The sequence below is a fragment of the Bos grunniens genome, chromosome 29, assembly GCF_055505025.1.
Source record: "Bos grunniens cultivar Pamir isolate PY7600 chromosome 29, Bosgru_T2T1.0, whole genome shotgun sequence".
NCBI classification, from domain to species: domain Eukaryota; kingdom Metazoa; phylum Chordata; class Mammalia; order Artiodactyla; family Bovidae; genus Bos; species Bos grunniens.
Window position 1 is genome coordinate 27,517,070 of NC_141193.1, and position 18,873 is coordinate 27,535,942.

At 41.9% G+C, this 18,873-nt stretch overlaps 1 protein-coding gene across 26 annotated transcripts in view; it reads left to right on the top strand.

Annotated features, from left to right (window-relative positions):
- The window catches only part of NELL1 (neural EGFL like 1), a 1,048,536-nt gene that overhangs the window by 592,176 nt on the left and 437,487 nt on the right, over positions 1-18,873 (top strand). For 4 of the 26 annotated variants that reach the window (XR_015158062.1, XR_015158061.1, XM_086385594.1 and 1 more), the window contains one exon: positions 16,499-16,586. The exons of 21 other annotated variants lie outside the window; for them this stretch is intronic. Coding sequence is in view for 3 of the 5 variants with exons in the window: in XM_086385594.1 (XP_086241720.1) it covers positions 16,499-16,586 (88 nt within the window). In the remaining 2 variants the exon portion in view is untranslated. Of the gene's footprint in view, positions 1-6,955; positions 7,691-16,498; positions 16,587-18,873 lie in introns of those variants that run through there. One more of the 26 variants, XM_086385578.1, reaches the window with a different exon arrangement.

Consider the following 18,873-nt stretch of genomic DNA (forward strand, 5'->3'; position numbering starts at 1 on the left):
TTGACAGTGAATGCGAGTGTGATTCAATAAGCCAGGATGACAGGCAGAGACTGAGCCTGTCCCAGGCAAGCTTTAAGGTAGGTCCGCCCTACCAAATAGTCCCTGTTATTAAATTTCACATTTCCCACAAAACATCCATGATATCTTGCAAAAGCTGTGTCTGATAGCATTCAAAGTTACCCTTCCCCATCTTCCATAGCATGCAGTTCTGCTATGAGTGGTGAGTGGAGTACACAGCAGAGGACTAAAAGAGTACCTCCTGACCTTGATGGCAAGTTAATCAAATAATCAAAAGTGCTATTTGTCCTCTCAAATGATAAGATAGTTGGTTGAATGTGCTCTTAATCTCAAATAATAGAAGTGAAGGACAGACATGGGGATGAAAGGACAGAGGAAATTGCTCCAGTTGTGCAAAGCATGTGGGAGCTTGGAGCGGTTTGGGGGAGGATAGGAGAAAGTTGCTGTGATCATTTACTGGGTGCATTCAAGTTGGGAAACTGCTTAAGACCTGTTTTTAGTTTTGTGTGTGTGTGTGCTACAGTTCACATGATGAGCAGAGTCCCCATGTGTGCTCAGGTGAGCTAGCATCCTACATCATTTATGATTTCTCAATATGGTCTGCAGAACAGATACAAGAGGCAATAGGTTGTTGGCAATTAATCCCCATAATCTACCTTCACTTCTTGCCCTCCCTCTCCAAGAGGAAATGATGATGAATGAAAGGGAAGTTATAATTAGGGTAACCTTGGAACCATTCTTACTGACATTCAAGAAGTAAATGATTCTAAATTTCTGTTTCTTATTTATGATAAATCATTGCAAGTCACTTTGCCTCACTTCCCATGCAGACAGGCAATGTTGGGACAAAGATGGCCTGGCACCCTGTTTGAAAATCCTGCCCCAGGCTACGAATAGAATATCTTGCAGAAAATTCAAGTTTACTGACTTGCTGTCTAAAATGGGAAGCAGTGTCACCCTGACCTTCTTTTTTTTCCAAAAGAAATACCCTATTCCCTTAGCTCTCTCCTATCAATTCTGCACCCTGGGTGGCTTTGTGAGCTGGTAGCCCCATTAGCACCTGGAGATGACATCTCCTCATTTGTTTGGCCTCTGAGTCTTTCTGCATGGCTGAATTTTCATTTCTAGCCTTTCTTTACCTTCATGTTTGTGCTCCCCCTCTTTTTCTGTAACTCAAGTTACTGTCAGAGCTCAATTGTATTTTGTGACTGCAGGTGTTGTATCCTGATACAAAGAGATATGTGGAGGGATTTTTTGGCAAAGCATACTTAATCACTGTAAATATTTCTGATTATTAGAATTTGTGATGAATATTAATCAGGTGGAAAGTAATCTTAATTGGTCCAATTCAGAATTCAAAAGTAATCCACTGAAATAAGGTGCTGGTGTTAAACTTAAGCGTTTCTCATCCTTAAGGTGAAAAGTGGGCTACTGGATAGATATTACCTTATAATCTTTACTTTATACAGTTACCAAAAGGGAAAGGTGGGAAAGGAATAATTAGGAGTTTGGGACAACATATACACACTATCTAGAAAATAGATAACCAATAAGAACCTACTGTATAGCACAGGGAAATATACTCAATATTTTGTGATAACCTAAAAGGGAAAATCCCATGGACAGAGGAGCCTGGTGGGCTGCAGTCCATGGGGTCGCGAAGAGTCGGACATGACTGAGCGACTTCAGTTTCACTTTTCACTTTCATGCATTGGAGAAGGAAATGGCAACCCACTCCAGCGTTCTTGCCTGGAGAATCCCAGGGATGGCGGAGCCTGGTAGGTTGCCAACTATGGGGTCACACAGAGTCGGACACGACTGAAGCGACTTAGCAGCAGCAGCAGCAAAAGGGAAAAGACCTTGAAAAGTGTAGGGGTGTGTGTGTGTGTATTGTGTGTGTGTGAGGGTGTGTGTGTATGTGTATATATGGACTTCCCTGGTAGCTCAGCTGGTAAAGAATCCACGTGCAAGGCAGGAGACCCCGATTTGATTCCTGGGTCGGGAAGATCTGCTGGAGAAGGGGTAGGCTACCCTCTCCAGTATTCTTGGGCTTCTTTGGTGGCTCAGATGGTAAAGAATTGCCTGCAATGTGGAAGACCTGGTTTTGATCCCTGGATTGGGAAGATCCCCTGGAGGAGGGTATGGCAACCCACTCCAGTATTCTTGCCTGGAGAATCCCCATGGACAGAGGATCTATGTGTATATATCTGAATCACTTAGCTGTACACCTGAAATGTAACACAACATGGTAAATCAAGTCTACTTCAATTAAAAAGGATCTTTCCTTTATCTACCATATTTACTCCAGTTTCAATGTCTGCCACTGAAGTGCCCCTTACCCCCTTGGAATACCTTACTATTTTAGTCTTGCTAATTTTAGTCCTCTACATTTACCTGCAGAGAGAATTGACGGTACTAACGTTAAGGTTTCTTTCTCTTCATGTGTTGCAGTGAGGATTAAATAAACTCATGCATGTAAAGCAGCTTAGTGAAGTGCCTGGTACATAGTAAGTGCGACCTACATGGAACTGTCCAGAAGATTTTCTGTCTCCAGGTACTTTCTGCACCATCCAGCTCCACATTTCAACACCTTCATTTTGTTTTGAATTCTCCCTTAGTTGTTCCATTGAAGTAAAACATGTTCCCTCCCAGGAGGAAAGGTGACTGATTCAACAGATGCTTGTCTCAAGAGTCTCTTCATTTTCCTCCTGTGGGATGCTGGAAATGTGGTATCAGTTTCATTTGTAGGTCACCAGCTCTGCTGTGCTGTGCTCAGGCACTTCAGTCATGTCCGACTCTTTGCAACTCCATGGTCTGTAGCTCACCAGGCTCCTCTGTCCATGGGATTCTCCAGACGAGAATACTGGAGTGGTTGCTGTGCCCTTCTCCAGGGGATCTTCCCAACCCAGGAATCGAATCTATACCTCTGGCATCTTCTACATTGCAGGCAGGTTCTTTACCCACTGAGGCACTTGGGAAGCCCATAGGTCGCCAGGGAGGACTGTAAAAAGCTGCCTGTGAGCCACATGCACCTCACCTGAGGTTTAGAGCATCCACTGTTACTGTGGGACTGCTTCCTGCCAGGTGTCCTACCAGTAGGCTGGAACCAGTGAGTAATTGCTGTTGAACTGAAATACTAATCACTTAGCATGCTTAGGCCTTTAGGTTTGATTCCACTTCAGTTACCTCATGCAACTGAGGAATGATGAAGGGTTCTTTAAGGAGAGAAAGTCGTGAGTCCCCAGGAGCCTTATACACTTGACTTACATTTGTGTCACATCTGATAGGTGTTGAGCAGACATAGGTTCTCTCTACCCTGTGATGTCATCAACCAGAAGTTGCATTGGTAGCACAAATGTGAATTTCTGGTAGTGTGAATAATAACAGAAACTTCTGAGACTCTTGTGTTTCTGACCATATTGACAAACTCCCATAAGGACTGGCAATAGGAATGAGGAATTCCCAGGATGGAGAAGTCTAACAGTAAATCCAGGCATAATGAGCTCCTGTGTGAAAATAAAATATAGTTTGTTGGGAGTTATACTACTAAACTCACATTTTCTGGCTCTACTTGTCTAAATGTGTTTTTTTGCCTGGTGGCAGCATTATTGACATCAGATTCTATGATAAGAGACCCTTCATCTGGTAACAGGGTTGTCTAACATTGACTTTCCCCCAAACCAAGAGGCATTGCCTATGGTCCATGAGCTTTGGCAAAGCCTCCTTGAGAGTTATGTTGATAGATCACTATGTCAGTGATGCACAGACATCAAGTTGCATATTCATACCTGGAGAACTTGTTGCAAATGTTGATTCTGGAGAATCTACTCCAGGTGTTCAGGCTTAGTAGACTCTTAAGTGAGACCCAGGAATCTGCATTTTAAAGATAATCCTAGTGTGTTTGATGTCAGTTCTGTGTGTGTGTGCTTATTGCTCAGTTGTGTCCTCCTCTTTGTGACCCCAGGACTGTAGCCCACCAGACTCTTTGTTCATGGGATTTTCGAGGCAAGAATACTGGCATGGGTATCCATTCCCTTCTCCAGGGGAACATCTCGACCGAGGGACTGAGCCCTGTTCTCCTGCATTGCAGGCAGATTTTTTACTGTTTGAGTCACCAGGGAAGCCCTTAAGTGCCGGGAGCCAGCATATTGCATATTAAGTGCATATTGCATACTGCATATTGAGTGCAGCACTTTCCACAGCATCATCTTTCAGGATCTGGAATAGCTCAACTAGAATTCTGTCACTGCCGGGAGCCAGCGTGAGGCACTCCGCCCGTGGCAAAGGTCATGAGGAAGGAGGCTCGGCATACGCAAAGGCAGGATCAAGCCTCAGGAGTCCCCCTGGAAATTCTCGAGCATCTACCCCCCAAAACCAGAGTCTGCCTACTTTCTGCTTTGTGCTTTCACCTACACCTCTGACTTTACGGGGGGCTGTCCCCCACTACCTCTCTCTGAAAAAAAGAGTTAGCTTACAGCTCCAGTTAATAATTCCTGGGTGGACAGTGTTTCAACCTACAAACTCCTTTGGAAATCCTCTAGCCTGCCTGAATAGGTTTTTCCGGCCACATGTGATTGCTCAGAACCTCCCAACTGTGAGAGGCGGGAAATGTTCTAAACTGTCTAAACACAGATTCCTTTGAGTAGTTAAAAGATTGATTAGAAATTGTATTGGTGAAGGGTTTTTCACTATTGGGCCAATGTTTGCTGCTAAGTCTCCATACCCCTTACCTACTGTGTCCTTGGCAGTGTATTGATTGATATAATGGTTGTATAGAAATGTAAGTAGTAGCTTCAATGTTTGTAACCTTGGACCCTTGAGTTAATTCTTTTTTGTTGTAGCCCACCACACCTTTGCCCTATAGGAATGCAACTTTAATGCTTTTGGAGGGTGGCGCCTGCCTAATCACCTTTAGAGAAAAATACGTTTTCTGAAGAAAGGGTCTTAAAATGTTAACAGGCCTCTGGGCCAGAAGATGATGCAAATCACCTAAACTTTTGCATATGATAAGTTTGCAGGAAGAAAGCCTGGCTTACTGCATGACTCTACCCCTGTGCCCATTATCCTCTATGCATAATTTAAGGCATAAAAACTACTTTGGAAAATAAAGTGCGGGCCTTGTTCACCAAAACTTGGTCTCCCCATGTTGCTGTCTCTCAAATTCTGGCTGAGTCTCCATCTAGAGCGCGGAACCCACCATGCTTACTAATTATGCCTGGGCTTCTAAGATCTGACTGGGGAGGCCTCAGTGTCTCCTCTCCTTCGGGAGAACGGAAGGACACCTGCGGCCTATGTAAGTGGTGCAAACTTCTTGTCTTGAAGTTTTATCGGTCTCCCGCGTAAACCAAGCTACTCAGCCTCTTTTCTCCACTGAATTTGCCTACTGAGCTATCCTCATTCTATTACTCTTTATATCTTTGATAAATATTTAAATAAATAGGTCGCCTACGCCATCTCTCCTTCGAATACCCTGGATCAGCCGGGGCTGGACCCCAGCACTTAAGTTCTCTACAGCTTGAAAATGACTACTCTAAGAACTATGTCCATTTTGGTGCTCCCAGTATAAGAAGAACAAAGATGTAGGCTTCACTTATTTGATGTCCTTTTATCAAATCCCTTACTAACTTTTGAAAACTGCATAGCCTCTGGTATCTTAGTCTTGACTGAAAACTGTGTGACTCTGGAATCCCTCCTTGCTTTTGTTGTTGTTTAGTCACTAAGTTATGTCCAACTCTTTGCAACCCCGTGGACCATAGCCCACAAGGCTCCTCTATCCATGGGATTTCCCAGCCCAGGATACTGGAGTGGGTAGCTATTTCCTTCCCCAGAGGATCTTCTCGACCCAGGGATCAAACTTTTGTCTCCTGCATTGGCAGGCAGATTCTTTACCACTGAGCCACCAGTGGAACCCCCTCCTTGACTTTGCCTTTTTGAAAATGGAGATGGATCATTTGTTTGTTTTTTGATATTGAGGTGCATGAGCTGTTTGTATATTCTGGAGATTAATCACTTGTCAGTTGTTTCATTTTCAAATAGTTTCTCCCATTCTGAGGACTGTCTTTTATGGTTTCCTTTGCTAAGTAAAAGCTTTTAAGTTTAATTAGGTCCCATTTGTTTATTTTTTATTTTCATTGCTCAAGGAAGTGAGTTGAAAAAGATCTTGCTGTGTCAAAGTGTGTTCTGCCTATGTTTTCCTCTAATAGTTTTATAGTGCCTGGTTTTACAATTAGGTCTTTAATCCACTTTGAATTCATTTATGATATTAAGAGTGTCCTAAGTTCATTCATTTACATGAAACTATCCAGTTTCCCCAGCACTACCTATTGAAGAGGATGTCTTTTCTCCAAGGTGTATTCTTGCCGCTTTTGTCAAGGATTTTCTTGTTGTTGTTCAGTTGGTCAGTCATGTCCAACTCTTTGCAACCTCATGAACTGCAGCACACCAGGCTTCCTTGTCCTTCACCACCTCCCAGAGCTTGCTCGAACTCCTGTCCACTGAGTCGGTGATGCCATCCAACCGTCTCATCCTCTGTCGTCCCCTTCTCCTCTTGCCTTCAATCTTTCTCAGCATCAAGGTATTTTTTAATGAGTCAGGTCTTCACATCAGGTGGCCAAAATATTGGAGCTTCAGCTTCAACATCAGTCCTTCCAAAGAACATTCAGGATTGATTTCCTTTAGGATTGTCTGGTTTGATCTTGTAGTCCAAGGGACTCTCAAGAGTCTTCTCCTGTACCACAGTTCAAAAGCATCAGTTCTTTGGCACTCAGCCTTCTTTATGGTCCACCTCTCACATCCATACATGACTACTGGAAAAGGCATAGCTTTGACTAGATGGACCTTTGTTGGCAAAGTAATGTCTCTGCTTTTTAATATGCAATCTATGTTGGTAACACCTTTTCTTCCAAGGAGTAAGCATCTTTTAATTTCATGACTACAGGATTGCTGCTGCTGCTGCTACGTCACTTCAGTCGTGTCCGACTCTGTGCAACCCCATAGATGGCAGCCCACCAGGCTCCCCTGTCCCTGGGATTATCCAGGCAAGAACACTGGAGTGGGTTGCCATTTCCTTCTCCAATGCGTGAAAGTGAAAAGTGAAAGTGAAGTCGCTCAGTCGTGTCCGACCCTCAGCGACCCCATGGACTGCAGCCTACCAGGCTCCTCTGTCCATGGGATTTTCCAGACAAGAGTACTGGAGTGGGGTGCCATTGCCTTCTCTGGATTAGGTGCCCATAAATGTGTGGGTTTATCTCAGGACTTTATCAGTTCCATTGATCTACATTTCTATTTCTGTGCCAGTACTGTACTGTCTTGATTAGCATTGTGGTTCCTTAAAAAACTAAAAAAGAAAAAAAAAAAAAAAGCTACCACAGGCCCAGCAATTCCACTCCTGGGCATATACCCAGAGAAAAGTATAATTCAAAAAGATACATGCAGCCTGATGTGTATTGCAGTGCTATCTACAATAACCAGGGACATGGAAGCAATCTAAGTATCCATTGACAGAGGAGTGGATAAAGAAGATGTGGTACATATATACAATGGACTATTATTCAATCATTAAAATGAATGAAATTGTGTCATTTGCAGAGACAGGGATGAACCCTAGAGACTATTATACAGAGTGAAATAAGTTAGGAGAAAAATAAATACTGTATATTATGCATATATGTGGAATCTAGAAAAATGGTATCAGATCAGATCAGATCACTCATTCAGTCGTGTCCGACTCTTTGCGACCCCATGAATCACAGCATGCCAGGCCTCCCTGTCCATCACAAACTCCTGGAGTTCACTCAGACTCACGTCCATCAAGTCAGTGATGCCATCCAGCCATCTCATCCTCTGTCGTCCCCTTCTCCTCCTGCCCCCAATCCCTCCCATAATCAGAGTCTTTTCCAATGAGTCAACTCTTCGCATGAGGTGGCCAAAGTACTGGAGTTTCAGCTTTAGCATCAGTCCTTCCAAAGAAATCCCAGGGCTGATCTTCAGAATGAACTGATTGGATCTCCTTGCAGTCCAAAGGGCTCTCAAGAGTCTTCTCCAACACCACAGTTCAAAAGCATCAATTCTTCGGCACTCAGCGTTCTTCATAGTCCAACTCTCACATCCATACATGACCACAGGAAAAACCATAGCCTTGACTAGACGAACCTTTGTTGGCAAAGTAATGTCTCTGCTTTTGAATATGCTATCTAGGTTAGTCATAACTTTCCTTCCAAGGAGTAAGCATCTTTTAATTTCATGGCTGCAGTCACCATCTGCAGTGATTTTGGAGCCCCAAAAAATAAAGTCTGACACTGTTTCCACTGTTTCCCCATCTATTTCCCATGAAGTGATGGGACCGGATTTCATGATCTTCGTTTTCTGAATGTTGAGCTTTAAGCCAACTTCTTCACTCTCCACTTTCACTTTCATCAAGAGGCTTTTGAGTTCCTCTTCACTTTCTGCCATAAGGGTGGTGTCATCTGCATATCTGAGGTTATTGATATTTCTCCTGGCAATCTTGATTCCAGCTTGTGTTTCTTCTAGTACAGTGTTTCTCATGATGTACTCTGCATATAAGTTAAAAAAGCAGGGTGACAATATACAGCCTTGACGAACTCCTTTTCCTATTTGGAACCAGTCTGTTGTTCCATGTCCAGTTCTAACTGTTGCTTCCTGACCTGCATACAAATTTCTCAAGAGGCAGATCAGGTGTTCTGGTATTCCCATCTCTTTCAGAATTTTCCACAGTTTATTGTGATCCACACAGTCAAAGGCTTTGGCATAGTCAATAAAGCAGAAATAGATGTTTTCCTGGAACTCTCTTGCTTTTTCCATGATCCAGAGGATGTTGGCAATTTGATCTCTGGTTCCTCTGCCTTTCCTAAAACTAGCTTGAACATCAGGATGTTCACGGTTCACATATTGCTGAATCCTGGCTTGGAGAATTTTGAGCATTAAGCAGAGATGGAGACACAGATATAGAGAATGAGCATGTGGATGCCAAGGGGGTATGAATTGGGAGATTTGGATTAACATATATATACTGCCTCCTTGGTAGCTCAGACAGTAAAGAATGTGCCTGCAATGCAGGAGACCCAGGTTCAAAACCTGGGTAGGGAAGATCCCCTGGAGAAGGGAATGGGAACTTCCCCCTGTATTCTTGCCTAGAAACCTCATGGGTAGAGGAGCCTGGTGGGCTAGGGGTTGCAAAGAGTTGTACATGACTGAGTGACTAACACTTCCAACTTCCATGTATAAAATAGGTAATTTACGAGAACCTAATGTGTAACACAGGGATCTCTAGTCAGTTCTCTGTCATGACCTAGATGGGAAGGAAATCCAAAAAAAGAGGGTATATGTGAATATGTGTGGCTGCTTCACTTTGTTTTATAACAGAGAAGGACACTGCAGTGTAAAGCAACTATACTCCCGCAAAATAAAAATGTCCTGGTTCTAAAAAACAAAACCAAAATCCAAAATAAAGCAAAAAACTTCAAAACAAACAAACAAACTCAATGGCTTCCAAAAATCCAACTGTTACTAAGGACCTTTAGGGTAATTGTGGTGACTTTCTCTGTGAGGTCAGTCTGCTAGTGTGTGTCTCATCTTCCTTGCAATAGCAGGTGAGCAGAGGCATGTGCTTTTTGTTTGTTTGTTTGTTTGGAAAGGAAGTGCAAGGCAAGCATAAAGATCCATGCATATGAATTTTAAGCCTCCGCTTATATCTGTTAACATTCAGTGTCCAAAGCAATTCATGTGACTGAATCAAAAAGGCAAGGGGATACAGTCTTCCTTTAGCAGGAGCTACAAAGTTACCAGGCCAAGAGTGTCGATCCAGAGAAATGTAAAGAATTGGGACCAATGATGCAATCTATGATATATTTGATAATTTGGTAGTAATGTAATATAAAATTAGAATGATGGTGACTATCTATTACAACTAATGTTTAATAAATAATAATTACTCTATAAGTAATAATAGATGTTTAACAAGTAAGTGTTACATGAATGTGGATGGATGAAAAAACTTGAATCCGGAGATGTTAGAATGAACAGTGATTTGCAGTTTACTTTCTTGACCATCAGAATAGTATAAGGAAAAGAGACTTTTGAAAAAGTGAATTTGATACCGTCTCATGAATTGCTCAATTCCATTGCAATCAGCCACTGTTCTTGGTCACTTGTCATGCTCTCGGAGCTCCCTCCTACCCACCTAGTTTTCTCTGTCCTACTGTCAATCCCTGAGCTCCTTTAGTTCTTGTTTCAATGTATGAGTTTTTGGTGTTTCTGCATTCACATGCTTGTAAATACGTAGTTGCTAAGTGCAGGATATATCTTCTCTGTGCATGTTTTTATAATACGCTGCAGCCCTCTCTTTGGTGCTCATGTTTTAAAATTTTTCTTTTTTTTCTTTTCTGTCTTACTGTTTCCTTATTTAGCTTAGTTGAGGAATACTTTCTGAATTTTCACCCTTCTTGCTTATAGGCAGTCCCCTGCTGCTTATTCCATATGGCTCCAAGATGTAGAAGTGAAGATAAAACCAGAGTGGAACTCTTGGGGCTTATGCCCCAAATCTATCTGATTTTAAGACTTTCTTGACATTGATAGCTTTATACTTTAAGCTTTTGATAAATCAGGTTTATCTTTATACTTTGAGCTTTTGATAAATCAGATTTATACTCTTCAACTTCATGAAAGTCTCATATATATTTTTGTGAAAGTTTAATTTTTGGCACATTTGATAATTGTTCATATTTCTTTAGATAAACTTGCACTGTCAATATTTTATACATCAGTTTTCTTTATACTGTTTGTCCCTCTTTTGTGGGTAAAATATAATCTCTCTTGAAAAGATGATTATTTTGATTAATGTATTTTTATTTCCTAGCTTATTTTTTGCAGAAACATGGAGGAATACAGTTTGAGTAATTTTTCAATGTCACAATTTAAGATAAACGTAACTATTATGGGTTCCTTAGGTCTACCTAACAAAGCCCTTTGATCAATATTGTCTATAAAAAGGAACGCAAATTTAAAGACTAAGCTTGTTTCCCACCATCTTCTGCTTTTCTATCCTCCAAGAATTCTTTTCTCAATAGATAATAATAATGTTATTTTAAGCAGTAGGTAATAATAATAATAAAAGTCTCATCACGCTCCCTGAAAATACTGGGAAATTGTTCAAGTAGCCAAGTTTGTGAATGAGTGTTATATATTATGAAGATAGGAATTATTCTAGGAATTTCTGTAAAATAAACCACAAGTTTCCTCGAAGGATACTACAGATTGTACTTAGAGGTGATGTTTAGAGAAAACACACTTGGTGTGTGAACTCAATGTCTATTTGCAGTGCACTGAACAATGACAATTACACAGAATGTTTTCCCCCCATTACTAGTTTTGGATAAATGAAGAGCAGTCTTCTTAATCTCCATTATGTCTCTAGGACTAACTTAGTTCTTGGGCTTCAGTAAGGTATATTTATCTACTAGTCATGATAACCATCAGAGAAGGCAATGGCAACCCACTCCAGTACTCTTGCCTGGAAAATCCCATGGATGGAAGAGCCTGGTGGGCTACAGTCCATGGGGTCGCGAAGAGTCAGATACAACTGAGAGATTTCATTTTCACTTTTCACTTTCATGCATTGGAGAAGGAAATGGCATCCCACTCCAGCATTCTTGCCTGGAGAATCCCAGGGACAGGGGAGCCTGGTGGACTGCTGTCTATGGGGTCACACAGAGTCGGACACAACTGAAGCGACTTAGCAGCAGCAGCAGTAGCATGATAACCATCTCTCCAAATTCCTAGGCACAATGTAACTAGAACTTGGCTTAAAGAGAAGACTTGATATGTAGCCTCTTCTTTGCTTCTAGGAGCTACATTTTTGATATAGTTTGAGTTAGGAGGATCATATCCCCTGTTCCTTTGCAGCTGATTAAAGGATAGTATCTGTGCAACAATGTCGGACATAAGTGAAAAAACTTTTTCTGTAAAGGGCCACAGTAAAATATCTAAGTCACACAGTCTGGGTAGCAGCTACTCAAGTCTGCTGCTGCTGCTGCTATGTCGCTTTAGTCGTGTCCAACTCTGTGCGACCCCATAGATGGCAGCCCACCAGGCTTCCCGTCCCTGGGATTCTCCAGGCAAGAACACTGGAGTGAGTTGCCATTTCCTTAAGTCTGCTAGTGTACAGCATATGTAAACAAAGATGTATGAAAGTATGTTCCAATAAAACTTTATTCTCAAAAAGAGGTAGCTGACTGGAGAGCTGGATTTAGTTTAAGGGCAGTATTTTTCTCTCAGGTCATAATTTGCAGATAAATAGTGAAGAGACAGTTTTGTGTCTGTATACATTGGGCAACACTACAGATTCACAGATTTAGAGGATGAATTTATGGTTGCCAGTGGGGAAGGATGGGGGAAAGGGATAGTTAGGGGGTTTGGATGGACTTATACACTCTGCTATATTTAAATGGATAATCAACACGGACCTACTGTACAGCACGGGGAACTCTGCTCAATGGTATTTGGCAGCCTGGGTAGAAGGGGAGTTTTGGGAAGAATGGATACATGTATATGTATGGCTGAGTCCCTTTGCTAGACATCTGAAACTTTCACAACATTGTTAATTGGCTATACCCCAATACAAAATGTGCTGTGCGTAGTTGCTCAGTCGTGTTGAACTCTGTGCAGTCCCATGGACTGCAGTCTGCCAGGATCCTCTGTTCATACGGCTTCTCCGGGCAAGAATACTGGAGTGGGTTGTCATGCCCTCCTCCAGGGAATCTTCCCAACCCAGGGATCAAACCCAGGTCTCCCACATTGCAGGCAGAGTCTTTACTGTCTTTACTGTCTGGGGAAGCCCCCAATACAAAATAAAAAAATTAAAAAATATTTTGCTTTCTTTATAGAATTAATCTGTAGTACATAATCTCTGATTTATATCCCATTATCTAGAAGAAAAAATCAAAACCTAAGATTGTTTCTGAAGTTGAGTTTATAGTAGATGCTTTGTTTTTTTCATTCCAATTAGTGAGGGCTAATTGGACTTCCCTGGTGGCTCAGATGGTTAACGTCTGTCTACAATGTGGGAGACCTGGCTTCGATTCCTGGGTCGGGAAGATCCCTTGGAGAAGGAAATGGTAATCCAGTCCAGTACTATTGCCTGGAAAATCCCATGGACAGAGGAGCCTGGTAGGCTACAGCCCATGGGGTGGCAAAGAGTCGGATATGACTGAGCGACTATACTTTCACTTTCACTTTCACTGGAAAACAACTTTTAAGATGGTTGGAATGTGTTCTGATCTAGAATTACTAATTTGTGCCCGATTCTTTTTGTCATGCTGTTGTTCATGATTTTTATCAGAGTATTTACATAGAAATTTCTTTTGGCCTCTAACATGGTTTCTGAACAATCAAAAATACTTTAAGATCAAGAGTAGACAATTTTTCTTTCTGTGAAAGAGAAATTAATTGGTTCATAATACAGAAATCAATCATCCATTTCTATTTATTTACAGCTGGGAGCTGTTTAGGGTTGAATTTAGAAGGAGGGTTTCTGTTCTTTCTCTGGCTGATTAGCGGACATACTAGCCTCGTCCTCTGTTTGAATTTTATTTCAGAAGCTCTTTTGTTGTGATCATCCACTCCCTTCTATTTGTCTTTTGTGTGTTTACTGTCCCTTTTTTGGACCAAGTCTTAGGATCACTGCTCTGGTCAGGTTGTCTGGAAGCCCCATTGCAAATCTTTTGTCTAAGTTTCCAGCTGTTTTAAAGAAACCCTCTTCCATGGATTTGCCTAATAATTGAACACCTTAGTTCAAAAAAATGTCGTGTGCCTAGGAAACAGTACTTTCTAGTCCTACTTACTAGGACTGAATCTCAGTCCTTACCTTCTTGTCTCATCATTCATGTAGGTGGCATAGTAAGCACCAGAGAAACTTCTTTGAAAGTGAGGATGCACCTGAGTGCCCACATGTCCATATTAAAGTTCCATCAGCCTTTAGTGAGCTGAATTCTCCCCGTCCCCAAGGTAACATTGCAGGAACCAGACCGATTTTAGATCTTCGAAACCTAATTTGTACTCATCATTGAGATTCTGCAGGCTCTCCTTTGACTGATACGGGGGAAGGAGCAATAATGTTATATTGAATTGATACAGAAAAGCAAAAGAAATAGCACAAGGTGAAACTGGACAAGTGAATTTATCTGGGGGATATTCACTGAAAGGAGAAAAGATGATGCTATTTCTTGACTCCCTACTAAGTGCCAGAGCTGTGTGGCTCTGAGGAATCTGAGGCTGAGCAGTTAGTTAACTGTCAGTTTCAGAGGTAGAAGATGGCAGAGCTGTATTCAGAACTCAATTCCAAATTCAAGTCATTCTCTTTCCCATCATCGTCCTGGTGCATTAGGAGAACATACTGCTTTAAGGAGAGAGCTGGGGAATGATACCTCTTTTACCATCTCTGAACCCTGTACTCAGGAAGCAGTTTGCATTTTTATAGCATTAGAGATAGAGAATGTCTCCATTTAATTTTGTTGCCATTTGCTCCTCTTTTTCCCTCAATTATAGAGAGTTAAGTGTTCTCACTTTCTTGACTGGACCACAGCAAATTGCAAAAACCTCAGATCTTCATTTAAAGAATAGAAAATAACACCATAAATTATTATCATTACTTCTTCCCTTTTAGTGCACCACATGTGAGAGGCTTGTTTCTGAGTGTACGTGGTTCATCCTGGGAGAAGAATAGCTAAAATTTTAATACTGCATCTATGTGTTAGATATCCCTCTAATACTTGACATATATTGACTTATTTAATTCTCCCAACAACCTTACAGTATAGGTACTATCATCCCAAGTTAACATATGAGAACAGAGACACAGAAAGGTGAACTAACTTCCCAACTAACTTCATACAACTACCAAGTGGAGGAGATGAGATTCAAACGGTCAGACTCCAGGGACCATGTTCTTAAGGAAATGGGTTCTTTGAATTTCACAATTAGGGTTGACCCAGGAGACAGAAACAATACCAGTTACATTAAAAGAGGGATTTAATATGATGAACTACAGCTATATACCTAAGAAGTAAAGGGCCAAATGAGGATGTTAGTTCAGTTCAGTTCAGTCTCTCAGTCGGGTCCGACTGTTTGCGACTCCATGAATCGCAGCACGCCAGGCCTCCCTGTCCAACACCAGCTCCTGGAGTTCACTCAAACTCACGTCTATCGAGTCGGTGATGCCATCCAGCCATCTCATCCTCTGTCGTCCCCTTTTCCTCCTGCCCCCAATCCCTCCCAGCATCAGAGTCTTTTCCAATGAGTCAACTCTTCGCATGAGGTGGCCAAAGTACTGGAGTTTCAGCTTTAGCATCATTCCTTCCAAAGAAATCCCAGGGCTGATCTCCTTTAGAATGGACTGGTTGGATCTCCTTGCAGTCCAAGGGACTCTCAAGAGTCTTCTTCAACACCACAGTTGAAAAGCATCAATTCTTTGACACTCAGCTTTCTTCACAGTCCAACTCTCACATCCATACATGACCACTGGAAAAACCATAGCCTTGACTAGATGACCTTTGTTGGCAAAGTAATGTCTCTGCTTTTCAATATGCTATCTAGGTTGGTCATAACTTTCCTTCCAAGGAGTAAGCGTCTTTTAATTTCATGGCTGCAGTCACCATCTGCAGTGATTTTGGAGCCCCCCAAAATAAAGTCTGACACTGTTTCCACTGTTTCCCCATCTATTTCCCATGAAGTGATGGGACGAGATGCCATGATCTTCGTTTTCTGAATGTTGAGCTTTAAGCCAACTTTTTCACTCTCCTCTTTCACTTTCATCAAGAGGCTTTTAGTTCCTCTTCACTTTCTGCCATAAAGGTGGTGTAATCTGCATACCTGAGGTTATTGATATTTCTCCTGGCAATCTTGATTCCAGCTTGTGGTTCTTCCAGCCCAGCGTTTCTCATGATGTACTCTGCATATAAGTTAAATAAGCAGGGTGACAATATACAACCTTGATGTACTCCTTTTCCTATTTGGAACCAGTCTGTTGTTCCATGTCCAGTTCTAACTGTTGCTTAAGATACCACCAATAAAGCATCTTCTGGAAGCAGGTGGGCTGGGAGGACCAAAGGGTGAAGGTGGAACCACTAATATTTTAGAAGTTTGGTGAAGCTGAAACTGAGCTATTCGAGGAGTGGGTGTTACTTAGCTGCTGCTAGTACCTTTGAGAGTGGAAATGTGGTATCATGGGACTGGTCCATGTGTGTGTAAGGAGAAAGTGTTCAGCTGCTCTTGATGTCTGGGCGCCATAACAGTGGTTCTTCAAGTGCTGGAAAAGCTTCAAACTGGAACCAAATGCCGCTATTGGCAGAAAAATATTGCTGTTGGATCAAAGAATTGTTGCTAGGATAATGCTGACAGGAAGGAAACAAAATGAAAACAGATAAGAAGGATGGCATCCCTTCTTGATTCCCTTCCTGCATCCTTACAGGCAGAGCCCAAGAGACTGCAGCTGGCAGAACAGAAACGTGGTTTGACTCCCAGTCCCAGCATCACAGGACTTCCCAGGTGGCTCAGTGGTAAGGAATCCATCTTCCAATGTAGGAGATGCAGGAGCTGCTGCTAAGTCGCTTCAGTCATATCCGACTCTCCACCAGGCTACCCTGTCTCTGGGATTCTCCAGGCAAGAACACTGGAGTGGGTTGCCATTTCCTTCTCCAATGCATGGAAGTGAAAAGTGAAAGTGAAATCCCTCAGTCATGTCCGACTCTTAGCGACCCCATGGACTGCAGCCCACCAGGCTCCTCCGTCCATGGGATTTTCCAGGCAAGAGTTCAATCCCTGGGTTTGGAAGATCCACTGGAGAAGGAAATGGCAACCCACTCCAGTATTCTTGCCTGGGAAATCCCATGCGCAGGGGAGCCTGTCAGCTTGCAGTCTGTGGGATTGTAAAGAGTCACACATGACTGAGCATGCAAGTATGCCAAAGCAGTGCTAGTTTGACTCAAAGCATAATGTTCAAATAGGGAAATCTGTTTAAAAATCATGGTGGGAGGAGTTTATTTGGTTCCCTGAGTACAGTGAAATCTTATAAACTTTTTATGAGTATTATCTGCCCCTCCTATTAAATTTGAGATTCTCTATGACATTGTCTGACTTAGACCTTTTTCAAGGGCCAGCCCAGTACAGTCCACATAGTAGGTACATAATAAATTATCATTGCCAAAGTGATGTCAGAAAGACTTGAATATAGATTTCAGAGCATCTGTTCGTGGGGTCAGCTGAACAAGTAAAGCTTGAGTTTATTATTCAGGATAAGGGCTTGTTACATCCCTGTGAATGCTCAGGAGAACTCCAGTGTTTGCAGAAAAGTTTACAAAGATTGAAACAATATCCACTGTCTCTCCCCTGGTGAGATGATCATTAATTAAGGAAATGGAGGCATCGATCTGTTTGACGGCGTTCCATCAGCAGAACCACGGCCTGTGAAAAGGCAGGTTCTGATTTTCATTCATATTTCCGGGAGGCTTCCCAGCTGGGTGGCAGTGTTCTGATCCCCCATGTTACCTGTCAAAGGATAATGAATATCCCTGATGGGAACAACACTGACCCGACAGCTCTTTCATTTTAATAATGTGATTAGAATCAGGTTTGTGGTGCCGAAGTGAATAGGATTAGGAAATCAGTCATGTCTTTGAACAACAACAAAAAGGCGTGTGAGAGAAGGTAAAAAGAAATAATTCCTTTAGTCTGAAGCAGAAGAAGAGAAACAGCAGCATTCCTGTTACCGTGATTCTTACTGTAGGACCACGGATAGTAGGAGGATAATTTTCTGTTTCCTCGTTTGTTGGCCCACAGTAGATTTTCCAAGTTGAGTGTGGGCAATGTGCAATAGAGACAGAAGCCCCATCCTATACTAGGCCGCTCGAGAGCCCTAAGTCAGCCAGGAACCACTCTGTGAGCTTGGCTGAGTCACTTGGCTTCATTGGCCTTCAATTTTCTCTTTTGCAGAATGAAGAGGTTGGCCTTAGTCAACACTCTGCATTTTCTTCCTCATTCCTATTGCCTCTTCTCCTGTCTTATTTTCCTTGACATGTTAACATGTATTGTTTCAAAATAGTCAGTTGAGAAGAAACTCACTTTTTCAAGACCTACATCAGTACCTCTGGGGGGAAAAAAAAACCTACGTGCCCTCCCCCAAAAGAGTATTTCTCAACCAAATGACTTAATTTATGATATACAGATTTTCCTAACGTGAAGGCCATCAGTCCTATTGATGTACAGGTTTTCACTGAAGTGAAAGCCATCTATTTTTTTTTTTTTAAGTCATGTAATTTTTAGTTTAGATACTAATTTTTGAGGTGGCAAGTTTAAAGCCATGCAATAGTATAGTGACTTCACCTTTCTAAATATAATCTTCAAAAAAATCTATACACCATATGAAGTGAGTGTTACATCTTCAGATGGAAACTTCAAATATAGCATTTTGCTCTAGTTTTGCATTAGCATAAATTATTGCTTTGCTTTAAAGGGGCTAATCATGTAAGAATTGTCTTCTCTTGAGCTAGATCAATGATCTGTCTGCATTTAGTATATCCATCTATCTGTCTATCCATCCTGAGGGCTTGACTCTGACAGGATCACCCAGAGGCATTGTAAAGAAAATGTTTTCTTTCTTTTTCTTTTTCTTTTTTTGATGGTTTATTTTAATTGGAGGCTAATTACTTTCCAGTATTGTGATGTTTTTGTCATACGTTGACATGAATCAACCACAGGTGTGCATATGCCCCCCATCCTGAATCTCCCTCCCCATCCCATCCCTCTGGGTTGTCCCTGTGCCTTGGCTTTGAGTGCCCTGTTTCATGC